The sequence below is a fragment of the Merops nubicus genome, unplaced genomic scaffold (genome assembly GCF_000691845.1).
Source record: "Merops nubicus isolate BGI_N331 unplaced genomic scaffold, ASM69184v1 scaffold19706, whole genome shotgun sequence".
NCBI classification, from domain to species: domain Eukaryota; kingdom Metazoa; phylum Chordata; class Aves; order Coraciiformes; family Meropidae; genus Merops; species Merops nubicus.
In genome coordinates this window covers 22,774-41,537 of record NW_008614681.1, presented here as the reverse complement: position 1 = coordinate 41,537, position 18,764 = coordinate 22,774, and the positions used below count along the sequence as shown (strand labels likewise).

At 39.7% G+C, this 18,764-nt stretch overlaps 1 protein-coding gene across 2 annotated transcripts in view; it reads right to left on the bottom strand.

Annotated features, from left to right (window-relative positions):
* Positions 1-1,420: 1,420 nt before the first annotated feature.
* RAB2A (RAB2A, member RAS oncogene family) overlaps positions 1,421-18,764 on the bottom strand; it is a 30,821-nt gene continuing 13,477 nt past the window's right edge. The window contains exons 4-8 of one of the 2 annotated variants that reach the window (XM_008942320.1): positions 18,634-18,726; positions 15,384-15,495; positions 4,855-4,923; positions 2,503-2,632; positions 1,421-2,456 (exon numbers count right to left, since the gene is read on the bottom strand). In XM_008942320.1, coding sequence (XP_008940568.1) covers positions 2,537-2,632; positions 4,855-4,923; positions 15,384-15,495; positions 18,634-18,726 — 370 coding nt within the window. In that variant the 3' untranslated portion in view covers positions 1,421-2,456; positions 2,503-2,536. Of the gene's footprint in view, positions 2,633-4,854; positions 4,924-15,383; positions 15,496-18,633; positions 18,727-18,764 lie in introns of both variants that reach the window. The other variant, XM_008942319.1, reaches the window with a different exon arrangement.

Genomic DNA, 18,764 nt, shown 5'->3' with positions numbered 1-18,764 from the left:
GAGGAACTGGCAAATTACGTCCCCCCACACATGCAAAAACGTACGCGTGGTACGTGTGACGAGTAACAGAACCTCTGCAGTAACTCCCTCATGAGCTGGGGGTATCTCCCTCTCCCAGCCCCCCAGCACATGCCCCACACTGGGCAAACTCCCTCGAGCGCAGGATGTGGGGCAGTAAAGATGGAGCAGCACTTCGCCCACTGCATTCAGCACGAATGAAAGAATACTGGAAGACAAAAAGAATACAAGGCAAGAAGGAGCCAAGACACAAGAGCAGCTTCATTTTAGGGGGGGAGGAAATGAAGAAGAAAGCTGAAGGACAACCACTAGCGTCAAAAGAACAGTCCCTCAAGAGGAATCACTCTCTTGGGCATCAACATTTACAAAAGCAACACTACTGGTAACAGCTCTGAGGAGAAATGCAGGCACCTAGGGGCGCCCACATTTAGACTAATTGCTTTTAGAAAATCATCCTTTGATGCCCTAAATTGTGTGCTAATATTTCTAACTTGTTTTGATAGATATTTTCTTCACTCATTCACAGGTATAAGGTTGAGGGGGAGCATTAGTCTTTCTTAAATTGCCCCCAAAATTCCTGGAGCTTCTCATTTTCAGTTGAAATAAGAGAGACAAGTCTTTAGTCATACTTAGAGGATTTGTCACTCCAAATTACCTCTTTCTTAAGTTAACAGTGGTTTAGACTAGACGTTAGCCTGGGAGTACAGGGAAACTGCACCTCAGTATTGATTTTTTGAGTATCAATAGTTTTACATTACATGTAACAGCTGACAAATTGCTGGGGAACAATTAAACGTTTTAATTCTTTGGTTATGAAAACGCAACCAATAAAAGCAGCTGGAATTCAACATGATAGCAAGTTATCAACCACATACAAGTAGAAGTCAAACGTGTGAAAGAAAAACCTTGTGGAGCACATGGTGTATAAGTAAGCCCTCCTGCTACAGAGGAAGGAACAGAAGGTCCCACACAGGATTTAAACTTTATTTAATTTCAGAACCATTGCTGTGTTATACACCTGTCAGGATGAAGTTTATTTGCTTTTGATGTTAAAGTTCTGACAAGAACGGATGACGTGAGGATCCACATCCCATGGGGCTGTGCTGAAGTCAGGTTTGGTCCAGTAAGACAAGTTTTGCCATCATTTCCTGTACCTCCCCTTTTTTCAGACACATGAAGCATGGCCTAGCACTTGTGTCACCCTTTCGTCTGCAATTTATTTAAATGGGATGAGATGGAAACTCAGTTGTTTCCTCATTTGCAGGAAAAGGGACATGAATATGCTGTACTGTAACAAATAAACAAAGGATTTTGTTTTGCACTGTTGCAAGCCTTTCATTTGAGGCAAAACAGCCCCCTCTGCCCCAGACCTCCACTGTAAGAAGTACCAAAACATTTCTAGTTTTGATTTTCATCAAGATTTCCAAACCAGTAGATTTTATTTTCACACCCTCTTCACAACAGACAAGATGCTTACCATATATTTAGGATTACAAGTTGTCACTGAAAGAAAACTTTACACAACCACTGTACACTTAGGTTGAAAAACTGTCCTTGCATGAAAAATATACCTAGAAATCAAGTGGTAAACAAGAAAAAAACCCCATTAAGAAAAGATTTAACGTTCTTATAATGTGCCATTTTAAATTTATCAACTCCTCCTCCACTTTTCATTCATACTCTGTTTTTACCCATAGTGCTCGTTAAGGCAAACAGCTAATCCATTTCTGAAGAGGTGCTGTGGAAATTGTGGACAAACAGCAAACATTTGGCATTAAAATAGATAGCACGTATGTAGCCTCTAGTAATATACATTAAGCATTTCTCTTGAACTTCAGGATAATGGCAGGGGAGGATGAACATGCTAACAATGTCAAAAAGGCTTAAAATTTAGCATCCAAGCAGTTTCTATTAATGCTCCTGTAGTTTTCAAGCTCTAAGTAGTATAGAATTTATGCAAATGCATTAAAGAATTCTAGCTTGGCAAGTACACCCAAGCAGATTATTAAACTATATATACAGAAAGTGATAAATACAGAATTAAAAGAGTCCTTCCGCTTCTCTTTATAGCCTTGAAAATTGACAAAAAACTTGAGGACAGCTCTACAATATTAAACATTAGGTATCCGCAGGAGCTGGGAGACCTAACTACACAAACTGATTAAAATACTCAGATGACTTTGTAGTGTTTAATACAATTCAGTTCGTAGTCAAGGGCACAAGACAACATTTAACAAAAATAATCACATCCATTGACCTAGAAATCAAATGTAAATAGATATGAGTACAATCTCCAAAATCTGTTGGTTGTTTTTTTTTTTTTTTTTTAAGTGAACATTAACCATTTATTCAAAGTTATACAAGAATTTGAAGGATAAAGTCTTCTGCAACAGGAAACCAACTTACAAGTTTCATGTCTGGGTTGAACTGAAGTGGAGGCGAGCGGGGCGGTGGGGGAGGGAAGGGGAACAAACAAGTTAGTAGGCCCCATCCAGGCAGCTAGAAAGTAAAAACAGGCTCAACAGCAGCCTCCTCCAGCTTGTTGTCCTCCCTGATTGCCTGCAAGCGTTGCATTAGTTGCAGCATGTTGAGGGCCAATTTTTATGCCATTTGCCTGAAATGAAGTTTAACACATGGTGTTATTCATATAGAACATTAATACACTTGAAAAGCTTTTTTTTTTTAATAGGACATTTTGTAGCAAACTGTTCTAATATATACAATAAACACTGCAAAATTTATATGCAATTTTTCAGCAATATGTCCTTTCTTTTGGGTAATAGCCAAGAGGCTTCCCTTCTCCTTTAAATTTTACCTCGACATTAAAACTCTGTACCTTAAACTCCTCCGACGTGAAAACAGAGCAGAAACTGTGTTTCACTGCTACTTGCCACAAGGCTTTAAAACCACACAGCATTTGCTAGGAACATGTAACTTCTCCCCTCTCACCAAAACCTCCATTTAGTTTAATAGTTTAATATAAAACTTCTCCTCTCTAGACAGCGTTTCTGTGTTGAATCAGCTGTGGAGGCTAAGGGCACATGAGTGTTCTGTGTCATCAATAATTTCTATGATCCCAAAAGACGTGGCTACTCGCCAAGAACCCACACACAGCGTAGCTCTTTCATTCATCAAAATCACACTTATATCTTAACCCTCACTCCCTCAAGTGGATTTTACCTAAAAATACAGCACTTTGAGAAAAGTAATACAGTAGCTTCAGAAATTAAGCTCTTAAGGAAACTTTGCGTCACAGTAAATCTCAGATTTATAGCGCTTGGCAGTTGTTCTGCAACAGTGGTAGCCTTGGGGTTTCTGGCACTAGCCCAGTATTGACAGCAGCTGATGTGGTTTCTCTTCGCTCTTTGACTCCTCTTTAATAAAAAGCATGCCCTATGGCTCATTGGTTTTGCCCCCTCTGGGCTGATAGCAACTTCTTGAGGAATCAAGGAGCCAGACTTGGCATAAAGCCAAATAAATAGCACGGACTGTTGGCTCTTGACAGCATATTGCAATCAAAGCTCCATAAGGCACAGAGAAGCACTCAGCTCCTATATGAAACTCGACAGATACAACCAATGTGCTTTTTCAGAAGCTCTGACTGCTGTCCAATTTATATTGTGCTACTGAGTCCATTTTCTTTAGACAAAATGTTAACATTTAAAATTTCTCATTGCTGAACTGAATTTAAGAAGCGTTTTACCAAAGCACCATACACACACACACACACACTTTCCAGGTGGAATTATTGTCTTTAAAGGATTACTACTCAAGTCTTATTTAGCTACAAGTTTCCTAATGCAAATACTTTGTGTCCCACTGAAGTTTCTCACTTTTTCCTCTCTTAAGAGCAATATTTTTAATAGTCTAAATTTTCTTGTGTTGAAATACATTAAGCAGAAAGAGGGGAAGGTATCAAATTGAATCCTGCCAGTTCCCTCACTACTCCTGGAGCATTCCTCAAGGACTACGATGTTTAAGAGAAGGATCAGTCTGACAGTGCCAGACAGAGAATGCACCCAGAGTGGTGGTGCAGATTTTCACACGTGGTTTCACTAAAGCACCTCAGAAACAATATTTAGGGACACGAAGGATTAAAAAAAAACAACTAAACTTGGGTATCAGAAAGGACTGGCCACTTCACATTGTCAACTTTATAGGATGTGACGATCCTAACATTTCCATGTGAGCCTAATATTTCTATTTTCCACCACTGATCTCAATCTGATTTTTCTACAGCCACAAACCTCTCTCCTAACTGCTCAACATTTTCAACAGCACAAACATTTCAAAATTCAAGAGGCCTTGCAGATCTTTCTAGGCTCCTGCATTACAAAAGTGCTCCCTGCTCCACCTCCCACCCCCACTCCAAGCAGGCAAAGAGACAGGCCCTGGTAATCTGTAATTTCAGTAATGTGCCCAGGCAAAATGGCTAATCTTTTATTCCCTACAGAATCCAGCCACCTAAAGCAGGAACATTTCAAAAGTCTTTTATGTAACTCTCAAAGCAATCCCTCCCCTACACTGGACAGCTCATGGAGTGCATCTGGCATATCAACATGGTCCCCCATTTACATAGTGGAAAATTATCTTTGAAAACAGATGACACCATATGGAGAAGTGGATGAAAGTGGATTTTCTTCTCTTTTGGGGATTTATATTATTTTGTGATGCTTCATGGATGGATAGGGTCACTTATTTTAATCCATTTTTATCACAATGGCAGACAATTCTATATCCAAAAGGAACAGACAAACAGTTTACTGTCCAGCCTTCTAGGGAAGGCAAATTTAAAAACCTCACCAACAAAAAGCATTCAAGAGCACTCAAAGTTACCTCATTATTAATGTCAAAAACTCCTTCCTGGATTTTCTCGTAGATCTCCTTTGCGGTGTTAATAAATGCCTAAAAAACAAAAAAGGGGAGAGGGAACAAAAAAAATCCCAAATGAATGCAGTATCCTTTGGTGTACGATGCATTAATTTGAATCCAGTCTCTCATGCAGTTGTTTCAGCAAGACTTTTCCTCTTGACCTCAGCAGAACAGGTATGACAACAGCATCCTACAACCCACCCTGGAGATGCAACGGATCACACGCCATGTACGAAAACGGTGGCACTTTCACAACATCTGTATTCTGCAATCTGTTGTCCAGTAATTACAGGGCGAAAAGTGGTTTTTAAGATATATAAATTACTTTTAAATTATTTATTTCTGACCCTTATGGAGAGATTGTGTGGCAGATGGTTTCCCCTACCCTTAATATCTCTGTAATAGGCCACTCTAGATTAGAGTGCTTAGCAACGTAAAACCACAGGGTACTTACAGTGATGATGTAAGGATGCTGTCTGCTGGATGGAACCTTATGCTAGCATTTCGTATGCACCTAATTTTAAGAACATGTTCTCCTTAATTAATCTTGCACACGATAAGCAGTATGTGTCTTAATAGCAGAAAGGAGCAGCCCCAGGTTTTATTATAATTCCTAAAATTCTACAGTTTTCATTCAGAGAAAAGACTTTGACATTCAGGTCTGAAGAAGCAAATGATACAAATGTTTTCAGTTAAAGTTTGCAATCGACAATTCCATTCTTCATCTCTCATTTAATTTTATAGGTCAAGTAATGTCTAAAATAATGTGTAATTTAAGAGGCGATTAACAGCAGCTTATAATTGCAATCAATATTGAACACAGGAGTTCTTTTTGGTTTAAAATATTGACACCACACGATCGTGCAAGACACGCTACCTTCTGCACGAGCCTCTTGCAGCAAATACAGATCTAATCCAAATATAAAAAAGTAAACAGGGTTCATGGAGAGGAACAAATCATACCTTTCCTCATTTCTACACTGGAAGCATTTGACTGCTGAACTTGCCACCAGAGCTTTGTTTCCTAATTAACAGGACTGATATGTTTTCACCTTTAAAGGCCTTACAGCTCCCCAGAGTAATCAATCTACTGCAGCTCAATTACTGCACCAAGCGCACACCGCAGCCAGTGAAGGAGACTTGGACGACTGCGGCAGGAGCGGGGAGATATGAATATGCATAAACTCTAAGTGGGTGATCGAATCATCACAGAGGGTCATGAGAATTTGCAGCAAAATAATGAGGAGAATTAATCATTGCAGATTCACAAGGCACTTAGGAAGCGAGTTCGTTTTTCAAACACGCGTTAAGAGTTGAGGAGAAAAATTGGCTTTTGGCCAACTACGAATTGATTCAAATTCCTCACGAACTGAAGTTTCCAGTGTAAGAAAAAAATTCAAACTTATCTTAGCTTCTGATAAGACACTAATTATTGTAACAGCCTCATACATGGGACTACTGAGAGGTGCACATCAAAAAGTTTGGAAATCTGCAGAGCTGGAATGTGTTGGGATACATGCTCACTTCTTTCAGCGGGACATTAAACAGAGCTTGAAGTCTTAAAAATGTGTTATGATAACTCCACATAAACAAGCACTTAACAACTGGCACTTTTAAAAACTGTAGAAGGTGTTGGGCAAGTATGCCTAGGATCTTAGAATTAATTTAATGTTAGATGGGTAAAAATTACTTTACACCAACAAAACTAGAATTTTAACAGACTACAAACTCCAACCTAATACAACTGAGTATGAAATACTTTCTGGATGCTACACTTGGGAACAGATCGCTGCAGGAACACTCCACCCTCAATGGCCAAATGCACTGGAAAATGTGTGATTTAACAGACTTAAGAGTTTTAAGAGTGTGATTTAACAACACTCAATCCCCCCTCCCTCACCCTCAGCATAGTTATTAGACCTGTACTGTACAAAGCAAAAAAAAAAAGTGTACTGAGCTCAGTAGAGCATTTAAATATAAAACATATCGCCAAAGAAAACATTGATCTGAAGAATCCAAATACTCCATTTGCCCCTGTTTCCCCATTTTAGTTGTCCTGAAAAGACCTAATCCGACTGCTGCACTTCCATTGGTGACTCTGGTGCACCACATATTAGTGTTAAAAGAACACGTAGTGTTACTCAGCATGGCAAAACGTCAGGCTGTGCTGGGTCACACAGCATCATTTCTATTTCAAAAGAATAGTTTGACGAGACAATAGCACATCGTAAATGCACCCCAGGTTTTCTTCTGTTGGCATGGATTCTCAGAAGTCACTACTCATCAACCACTAAAGGAGACTTGCATCCATCAGGACTTCCATTTGTTTCTTGTATGCACATATTTTAAGTTAGCTTACACTTCGAAGTGTGTCTGGACTCAAAACAACCACCCGAGCACTGAGAACACAGCGGTCTACTCGCTTTAAGAGTATCCTATCAGATTCTGGCATTGCATCCTAGTGCCCCAATTAGCAAGGACAAGAAGGTGAACTCAGTATAATTGACTTCTTCTAAAAATCTCCTTTAATACTGCATGTTCCAACTCTTATCTGGAACATGCAGTATACTATAAACTCTCAATTATTTATGGACAGTTTATCCTATTTGCAGATTAACCGAGCTATGGATGCAGAAAGACAGAACAGTTTCCCCTCCAATCCAGTTTGGATTTATTAGGCCACATGCAGGGGACTGCAAGAACACAGCTGTAGAGCTTCACACGCCAGCTTGGATCCAGGTGTGCTTTAGCCACTTCCACACAACGCAGGACCTCAAGCAGGAAGCCCACGTGGGCTCGGCTGGCTGCCAACCAGGCCTGCTGTGTTTGCACTGCTCCTTGTCGTGACGCTGCTGTTACTGAAAAGCCACAGAAAGGTACTTGAGCACCTCCCCCCGAGTCAGCTCGGGGCCAGGTTTATTTTCATCACCCCAGGAAGGGCACTACCAGATTCAGCCTGGATTTATTTTCAGTCACCTGAAAGGTGGCAAAGCCACAGTGCACAGTACCTCCATTACTCATAAAAAGGAGACTTACACAAAACCAGGGTGTTATATTAGTGACAAATATAAAAAATTCTAGACTACATTTCAGGAGAATCCCAGAACCCCAGAATGTTAGTGGCTGGAAGGGACCTCCAGAGATCGAGTCCAACCCCCCTGCCAGAGCAGGACCATCTAGTCTAGGGCAGGTCACACAGGAACGCATCCAGACAGGTCTTAAAAGTCTCCAAGGTAGGAGACTCCACAACCTCCCTGGGGAGCCTGTTCCAGTGCTCTGTGACCCTGACAGTAAAGAAGTTCTTCCTCATGTTGTGGTGCAACTTCCTGTGCTCCAGCTTGTATCCACTGCCCCTTGTCCTATCGCAGGGCACACGTGAAAAAAGGTTGTCCCTTTCTTCTTGTCACCCAGCCCTCATATTTATACATTTAGACATACAGACATATTTATACATCAATTAGATCCCCCCTAAGTCTTCTCTTCTCCAGACTAAAAAGCCCCAGGTCTCTCAGCCTCTCCTCATAAGGCAGGTGTTCCAGTCCCCCAGTCATCCTCGTAGCCCTCCGCTGGACTCTCTCGAGCAGATGTGTCCCTCTGGAAATGGGGGGCCCAGAACTGGACACAATACTCCAGGTGAGGTCTCACCAGGGCAGAGCAGAGGGGGAGCAGGACCTCCCTTGTTCTGCTGAACACATTTTTCCCAGTGCACCCCAGGATACCACTGGCCCTCCTGGCCACATAGGCCAGGAAGAAAACAATGTAACTTCAGGAAAATGTCCACAGTTATCAGTTTTAATCTTCTAAATCACAAATTACTGATGCTTTTACACCTGAGACTGAGTGTATCTGTACCACAGCATTAAAAGTAATCTGTATACAAGTTAATCAGATTTGGTTTAATGTTTTTCAATTGTGCTCATACTGTAAACAGGTTCTCAAATAAAAGTAACACCCTGCTGAGGAAAACTATGTTCCTGTAAAAGTGAGAAAGTGAGTCTTGTAAGATGTGATCTGCCTGTTGTGTCACACCTGCAGCTACTGCAAAGCTACCAAAGGAGGGGTTTGGGTCACAACCTACCACTATAATATCACTCCAGATGACTTATGCAAGGAGTTTCCTAGATCATATTACTACAGGGGAATCAAGGAGTTGAGTCTCATAATGCTTACCTCAAAAAAAAAAAAAAAACAAAACCCTGAAAAATCAAAAACAACAGCTACCAAACAGTACAGGTGCTAAATATAAGAAACTAATCCTAAAATACACTGAACATAGAATGAAACCAACCTCGACATACATTTTATCACACAAAGTAAACAAGTAATGTAGGTTTGCTACCCTTGAGATAAAACCAGGAAGAATGAATTTATAACTGGTAAAACAATGCAAGAAGTAAGAAACAGGTATCAGTAACTTACCCCCTTACAGAGGTTGCATGCAGGAGTAATACTCAACTAAGGGCACCAGAATGCAAGTTACAGAACAGCTACATTTATTTTTCACTTGGCAGGTATCAATAATATCACTCCTTTTTATCTGAAAGCTAATGCCACAACAACTATTCAAAGACTTAGCTACAAGCTGAGGAAAAAACAAGGAAAAAACACAGGTAAAAGAGTCACTGATCTTTTCAGAACTCAAATTTTACAAGTTCATCTTTGCTTAAAACCAGAAGGGATCAAGTTCTGTGCTGCCAGCTCATGTAACATGCTGCCCTCTCGTGGCAATATTAAATTTAGGGCTTTGAAATACAAATGAGTTGTGACTATTTCTGGATGCTTTTTTAAATTAAATGATGAATGCTTAAAGGTTGAATATCTCACAAATTCTAAAGTGTGACCCCTCACCCCTTTGGTCAGCCAACACCTGGAATTTCCATCTCCTTTCCAATTTCCTATCTTCTAGCAGCAAGCTACAATATAAAGATTACTCTAGTGTTAAAGAACATTGTTTGGAAACAGTAACAACACAGACCACAGATTGACCCCTAGAGCACTTGCCATCCCAGTCTGTAACTGTGCTGGATGGCCACTTTAAGCAGAGTGAGATCCCAAAGCTCTGAGCAGCTGCTTTACCCACATTAGGACAATACTTGTTACAACTAAATGATCCTTCAGGAAGAAGCCTAGGACACTGAAGGGCTATGCAGGGGTTAATAATCTAGCAGTAGGAAGGTGCTATATAATGAACCTACACCTCAAGAAACACCTCACCACACCTGTAGCCTTATTTTTGAAGTAAAGCTGCAGAGGCAGAGAACAGAACTTGACAGAAACTGGTACCTATGTACCCACTGAAGTGCAATCTTTCTGACCAGCTTCTTGGGAAGATGCACATTAACAGAGCTCAAACAGCCCTGCAGCTGTTGGTGAACAGTTACAAAGAACTGAGCACCTGAGGAAAATAAAAGATTAAACACACACACCCAACCCCCCCGAACTAAGAATCCACCTCTCCAGCAGAATCTATAGCTTTGCCATACCACACTTTTTTTCCATGTTCTTCTATAAAGCCTGAAACCCTTGGTGAACTGAGACATTTTATTCCGATGATCCCCTGAAATGCCCTGAAGCCCCCAAAACCATATTCCTTAGTGCACAGCTGGGGCACAGCCCAAGGGTGTGCCACAAGGAGGTAAAAGCTGCAAATCTTCACTGGAGTCAGCTCCAGTGTCCTGCCCCTTCTCCCTCCCACAGCTGAACCAACATGAACTTCTCTATTTTATCAGGGCAAAACCTGGCTAAAGTGCCAGCTTCATACAGCTGAAAAGTCACAGGAACCTTTGGTTTCAAGGAATTTAAAGGAATACTGGTTTGGATACAAGTTAAAATAAACCCAACTATAGGGATGATTTTTTTTTTTTTTAAAAGACTGTCATGAAATCCTTTTGAAATCCTGCTCTTTTGCAAGTTGTAGTCAGATCACATCTTGTGTGTCACTCTGCCTTGCGATGAAAACTATTAACATCCTAGCATTTGAGTTTTATTAACTAAATCCATGCTAACTATATTACCATGTCAAACAACTGTTTGTTTACTAGAAATTAGTTGTGTTTAGGGAGGTTGTAAATAAAAAAAAAAAATTCTACAAATACGTTTGAATTTAGAAGCTGCTAAGAGTCTCATCCTTCCATGAGGTGTTCTTTTATATCCTTTGGAATATTACAGAAGGCATGTTCCTGCCTTTATCTGTGACCAGTACTGCTGCTGAAGCTACAGGGCTTTTGAATATTCATTATCCATTTAAGAAAAAGTAGGAAGAAGCTGCCTGAAGAGAAAATTAAGTAACAGCTGAAACAGAACTACTGAATGACCATCCAGTTAGCCATAGCAGAAGTGCTCCATTGCTCCCTCAAAACCGTCAGTCTATTCAGATTTAATCCTTAATAATGAATCCATTATTGCATTCTATTTATGTGCAGACAACTCGGAGTAACACAGACAACACTCAAGATGAAAGCTTGGCATAGGGCTATATAATCCCTTCCATATGGGGAACAACTTACTAAAAGCAACTCCCACACCAGGAGCCAGTGTTACACCAGTACTTCTCCAGTGGGATAAGCTTCTGAATGGCGACGGTGTCTACCTCTGGTTTGAACAGTGTCCAGAAAGCTCTTTTGCTTCAGGTTGATGCTGTTAATCATTACTAAAAGTATCTGTCTATAGTGCAAGGAGAATGCATGAAGTTATTCCAGCTCCCCAAACACAGCTATGTATCTTCCCTTCTTGAGAAGCAGTGTGTGGAAATGGATTCAAACCATGATACCCTGGGAACATGCAGAAAAGTACCAAGTGCTGTAGCAGACTGCGTGGCCACCCCGAGTCCATGCAGGTGATTCTGTCCTGTCTCTCCAAGTGTTATGCTGCCCAGAAAGCACTCAGCAAGCTCAGAACTGCACCTTTCAAGTAAGACTACAATTAACAGTCTCATGTAACACTTTGGTTTGGAAGGGACCTTTAAAGCTCATCTAGTCCAACCCCCTGCAGTCAGCAGGGACATCTGCAACTAGAGCAGGTTGCTCAGAGCCCCATCAAGCCTGACCTGGAATGTCTCCCAGGATGGAGCCTTCACCATCTCTCTGGGCAGCCTGTTCCAGTGCTTCACCACCCTCACAATAAAGAACTTCTTCCTAATTGTCTCCATTTAAGGGCTTAGGGCAGGACCCCACAAAGCAAAATTTGTTTTCCCCTTCCCTATCCCTTAATTTTTCCCCAGATAGAGAGATAAACAAGGGAAGTCAGGAGTAAGATAGACTTTACACTGATTGGGAGTTAATAAAGTATATTATTTAACAGGGAACAGAAAGCAAGAAGGGAGGTAGATATATATATATACACAAAGATGGGAGGAATCCAAAGTAAACACAAGATATACAAAACCCAAATCTCGGATGGCAAACAATTTGCTCAGAACCACGTGGAATCAGGCACGTGCTGCTGTCCCCAGCACAAAGAGGCAAAGAGCAAGAGGAAAAAAAAAAAAAAACAAAAACACTTCCTGCCTTTTTTAAAGGGGTGGCAGAGGAAGGGGGGATGGAATATCTGCTTCCCCCAGGACCCTCCTGGGTCCTAGAGATCACCCGTCCCACCCCCAAGCCTGAAACCACAACACTAATGTCTAACATAAATCTCCCCTGCTCCAGTTTAAAAGGATGGCCCCTCATCCTATCGCTACACACCCTCGTAACCAGTCCTTCCCCAGCTTTCCTGTAGGCCCCTTCAGGTACTGGAAAGCCACCACGAAGGTCTCCTCGGAGCCTGTTCCAGGCTGAACAATGCCAGCTCTCTCAGCCTGTCCTTACAGGAGAGGTGCTCCAGCCCTCAGTATACTCAGTGTAGTGTTATTGAGCTACCAACGAAAGAACAAATGGGATAGAATTGTTAACATCTTTTGCAAGGGAGAGAAAAAGAATATACCTGGGGTTCAGACTTCAGACTTGGGTGTACACAAGTGAAAAGTCTCCTGACAGGCATCACCGTGTTTTCTTCGAAAAATAATACATGAGCAACAGAATTCTGCAAACAGCACTTCAGAGTGCAGACCCCCATCCACAATTCAAGAAATTCTAAAAGTTAACACCAGACTCCTTTCACTGTGAATTAGAAACAAGTTCAGTGTTTCAGGTCAAATTTAGCTGTGCATTCTGCTGGGAGAAAGCCAACAGGCATGCTCTGAGTCTACATTACTGAACTGCTCCAAAATATACTCAAGATTGTATTTCTTTTAACAGACTTGTAAAGAAAGTAGTGCACTGGTGCTACGGCTTAGAACTCACCGAGGGGGAAAAAAGTTCAGTTAGGTTTTGATAGCTGGCTACCTTGGCAGCTTTAAACACAGGCTAAAATGAAATCAACAACAACAAAACCAAATCCTGTTTAAATGAATAGGATAGCACTGCAGAGACCGGTGTAACTGGCCTGGCTTGGCCTGTCCCCAGCAACCCATCTGTCCTCCCAGTGACTCAGACACTCTTCTCACCCAGCCACATTCCATGTCAGACACAATGACTTAACTCTGTGGCCACACTGAATTCTTAGAAGCCTCCAAAAAAACTCCGAAAGGAAGATCCTGAATTTACTTCCTGCTCCCAACTCTCAGTTACCTGTTGTGCAACATCAGGCTACCTGTTGTGTAAACATCCCCTAACAGCCTTTCACAGGATAAATGGCTGGTGGGATGTTCTCCACCATTAAACACTTCTATCCAAGAGGCAGGTTATGAGAAATCCTGAAGAACACAATGAACATTTTTAATGGGTCAACGTACCACTACAGCTGCTATGTGACTCCCTTTTGTGGTGGCAACAGAGAACATTTTTACTGTCTTCTTCAGGAAAATTAAGGCTAAAAAAGTATTATTGTTGAATTTCTGCATTGATGGAAAAGCTAGGCACTGTAAGTCTCTGAATTTGCATCTGGATTATTATATCAGATGTTTTTAAATGCATTTGTGCTAAAGGTGTTGAAGCACACCCTTTCTTCTATTTGCTTAGGTTCCAGATAAATTGTCAAAACACTTCATGCATTTAATATGAGTTTCAGAATGCTCATCTTTTCCAAAAGTACTAGACTTTTTAGAGAACTACTGTGGTCAAAAGGGCTCTCTCCAATGGTATAGAGGTTACTGGGGGTGGAGATAAAGAAAGCTATGGGGTTTGGGGGGAAAGGACTATGTCTTTAATTACTCAGCAGCATTTTTAAGCCATGCTGAGACATCACTGGTGGCTATACAGTATCACAGATGGGTTATGCAGTTAATCACTACTGATTAACTACTAGAAGGCTTTACCACTTAAAGAATCTCATACTGGTTGCACACCATTTTGGATTTAGGATGATTTTGGAAAAGAGTAAGAGCAGGTTATGTAGTGTGAGAAGCTGATCTATGTCATGCTATTGTAAAATAGGTTAGTACGTAGTGATGTATAAACTGTGCCCTGGCCTGCAAGACACGTGAAGCCATCTCTCTGCTTTACACAGCACCACCATCTCAGCTGGAGCTCTCTGTCCAGCACCATACTGGGTCTGACTACAGCAGTGTTAAGTTTTCTTTACAGCAGCCTGTGTGGTGCTGGGTTTTGGATCTGTGACTAAACCAGTGCTGGTAACACACCAATGTTTCGGCTACGGCTGAGTGGTGCTTACGCAGTGTCAAGGTTTTCTGTTTCTTACTCTGTCCCCTGCAGTGATTAGGGTTAGGGAACCTCCAGTTTTTCTCACTTTGGCTCTTCTGGTTCTTTTACCCATCCTGCTGGACAGGGAGCTACTGGACAGGCACTTAGCTCCTGGCTGAGGTCAACCAACCACAACTACCCTCCAAAAAAGGTGCGTAGTCAATCGAGGTGAGATACGCAAGACCTCACCTACATCCAGAAGTATGAACTACAAGCACAACTTCAGAAGACTTATGTTCTTTAAAGTACAAAAACTTAAAAAAAAAAATATTCAAATACATAGCAGACTACAGCAATCAAGACAAGGACCTCTTCAGCAGCTCTGTAGAGGTCAAAGAAATCATGTGTGTGAATTGTAACAAAGATGATTGTTTCTAGGCAGCTGAGGGGAGAGATGACAACAATACAAATACCAAAGCACTGCAACAGATTGCACTGAAGAGCTTGTGAAAATACTAGAGGTCTTTAGGACAGGTCAGATTGGCATCTGCCAAGGATACCAAGAGCTCGGCTTGCTTTGGATTTACAAATCTGAGTCTTACTTTTCAGATTTTGGGGCAGACAAAACTACCCCTTTCTCTGATAAATGGTTACACCTCCCCCCCACCTGAACACCACATATATTAATTAGTAGTCTCAACAATATAATCAGTGCTATGCAGTAGATACAACATAGACATTTTCTTTCTCATAATATAAATTAAAGAGTAGTTAATTCAAGGTAAGGAATTCATAACTTAGGGAAACAATATCTGTACAAATAAAGTGCAATCCAAACCAACAGTTTTACTAAAATATCAGTGTTCAGCAAGTTACCTCCTCTACGTTGGAAGCAGTTTTGGCAGACGTCTCCATAAAGATAAGTCCATGCTCTCGTGCAAATGCTTCACCTTCTTCTTTCTTCACTTCTCGTCTAGATTCTAGATCACTAAGATGGGAAAAAAAGTTAGTTGCATGGTCTAACCTGTTTGTGTAAATACTATTCTTCAGAGATGTGCCTGTAAGCCCAGAGTCCCCATCAGAACTTATATACAGTATAGAGAACAGCCACAAACACCACGCTTGCTGAGCTGTCAATCCTAGTTGACACAGATCTTACCAAAGGCTTCACAAAATGGATTTCAACAGGACATGTGTGTATTCATCCAGCTATTTTTTGCATGCTAACTTTTGACATAGTCATTTTAGGTAAATATCATTCTTCTTCAGTATAATGTCATCTACCAATCCACACTGTAGAGCTGAGTTGATAAGAATTTCGGAAATTATTTCTTATTGATATTAAAAAATTTTAAAAATAAAGTTAATTTTTTTCTATTCCATTACAAGACTCCATAGAGGCAATTTCTGTTCTGACCTCACCCTCTAATAGCAGAAGCATTTGAAGTGACTGTTGCACTATTTTCTGTTTCTTATCTTCTAGGCAGTTTAGATGAAAGTTAAATATTACACAAAAGAACAAAAAAATTATCCCTTTTGGACTGGACAACTAAAGACAAATCTGCTTCTGTAAGTTATGCAGAGAATATTTCACTTAAAGCTTCTTTAGAAACAAGGAGTACACAGGTCATCCTTCTTTGTAACTATATTACAACTCAAGCAATAACAATGCTACATTTAGACAAATAGTAAATATGTCTTTTTAAACAAAGTTTCATTCAAGTTGTACATATAAAAATATCTTCTCAGATACAGTTTTGAACTAAACATTATGCAAATATAGAAGTTTAATTTGCAGCCAGAATACCAGTAAAAAATATACTGGGCTTCAGTGCTGCCACCCTTGTAATTATACATATATTAAAAAAAGATCCTCTCTATTTTGCAGCAAAGCAGGGTTTTTTTGTTATTTTTACAACTACATGCTAGCTAAGATGAGTTAGTCTCGAAACAATTCACCACATCATTTAAATTTGAAGCATTTGAAGGTAAGGATACAAGAAATGCCTTCTCAAAACCATTTTAAAGTTGCTGCTCACTGTATGTCAGTGTTCCCAGTATGTCAGCCTTGGGTTTAAGACTTCTTAGCAAGGTATTCATTCCCACACCCCTGAGGTAGCTATCTGATACTGTATTTTTAAACTAAAGCCATGTCTTTATTTGCAATTACCATGCTGCTCTCAAAAATATCTTATTTAAAACCTTGATCCACTACAGTATTACCTCTGTGACAGAACAGGAATATACACCTTTTTTGACTTGAAATAGCATAGTTGCATCAAAAATTGAAGTAATAGCCCAGTCAAAACTCGCTACTGATATCTACATATTATTAAAGAGCTTTAACTGCTTCTACTAACCACAGTTGTCTTCCTCTCTCCATTCCAATAATTCGAAGCATTTGGTCTTACTAGATCAATATAGCTATGTTTTGTTCTGGAAAGAAGATTAAGTACAGTACGTGTCATGTTTTAAAACTAGTACTGGTAATGGTTTCAAAAAACAGCTATTATACTTCAGATTAAATTCTCACCACTCTTCAAATCCAGCAATAAATTAGTACTAGAAACGTTTATCAAGTGCACTTTTGGGACTCATAAGAAGAAAATTTATTCCTTCAAAAATATAATGCTAGTATACACATTCCGCCTTCCATCCATCTCTAGTAGTATGACCTACCATAAGAACTCCTTAAACACTCTCTCAGGATATTGCAATATAATTGAAGGAGTTCTCTTCCCATCCTCCTCTTTGAGACTTGAAAATAATTCCCTTTAAAAAGCTTCTTAAAGAACTTTTAATGTGGAACCTTAATCTGGAACTTAAAATACATAGTTTAAGTGTATTGTCTGTCTAAAACCTAGTTGTAACTGGGAATTACTGAGCTAGCTGAAGTAGCATATTATAACATATAATCATGGTGATAAAGTCTGCAGCAGCGCAACACAGGACAAACAGTTTAACAGCTAAGAATAATCAGAAATAGTTACAGATGTCAGTTAAGTATGCAAACTTCTGTCATACCCAAGGAAAAAGCACACTTCAGTGTTTCTCTCAGGGCTGTATATTTACTCACATAAGCATAAAAACAGCTGATGAGGAACATCATGGGCTTACTAAAGCTTCACTTCGTGAAAAAAAATTGTATTTTTATACTGATTTGCAAAGACTATGCTTATCACATTCCTTAATTAAAAAGAATGTCACTAATAATTTTTCAGATTATTAATAAAAATGTGGACAAGCTTCACCATTACTTAATGCTTCACATGTTTTTCAGTGGGAGGCAGTGGAGAAGAAAATATAAAACACAACGCTACATGTTCACTAGATCAAGAACTAGAAAGATCACAGATAAACTTCATGTATTTACTGATGTGTTTTTATGAAGACCTTCAATACAGATCAAAATCTCAGCATCTACAGGGAATCACTGTAGAACTTTGGACAGTCTAACTGATGAGACCAAGGAGATAATAGTTTACAAACTGGGTAACACTCCAAAACTTTTAGTTTTGTTTAGTTTTAGTCTAAGAGTAGCCTGAATTCATCAGGAAGAGCTGAAAAACCATTCTCTGCCTCCAACTGCAGCTAAAACATAGAATATGAAACAATTCAGAAACATCTCATATAATCTTGAGATGTGCACAATTTACATTTGACAAAAGTATCTGAAATAAATCCTGTAGTATGGGATGCTTTTTATAAAAAAAAAAAGACATTTTCTGTTGTGATTCTTAAAGCACTTTAGAACACCTAAAATGAGGAGTCACAGTCTCTTTTATAAGAGAGATCTAGGTGCTTCTAAACAGTAATTCCAGATTAAAAAAAGTAACATGTAAAATAATATAATCCATGTTTTCATACATTGTTAATCCTTTTAAAATAGAATTACTTCTACAAAAGGTAATCAGAACATAAGGTAGTTGATCTGCATGTGCTGCACATAGTATTGGTCTAATGAGAAAAAGAAAGGTTTTAAATTTACCTTAGAACTATGTCCAGTGACTACAGTAATTTAAAGTTAACATACTGCCTAGAAATAAGAAAATGAAAAAAAAAAAAAAAATCCAGAGATGTTATATGTCTCTACCACTTACAAAAATCTTAACTGGTTAATTTTTACCTTTTATTTCCAATAAGCATTATAACCATGTTGGAATTGGAATGCTGACGAGCGTCTTCTAACCAAGTTGTCAAGTGGTTGAAAGTGTCCCTCCTAAGAATGGAGAAGAATGAAAGTTAAAAGTGGGTTTT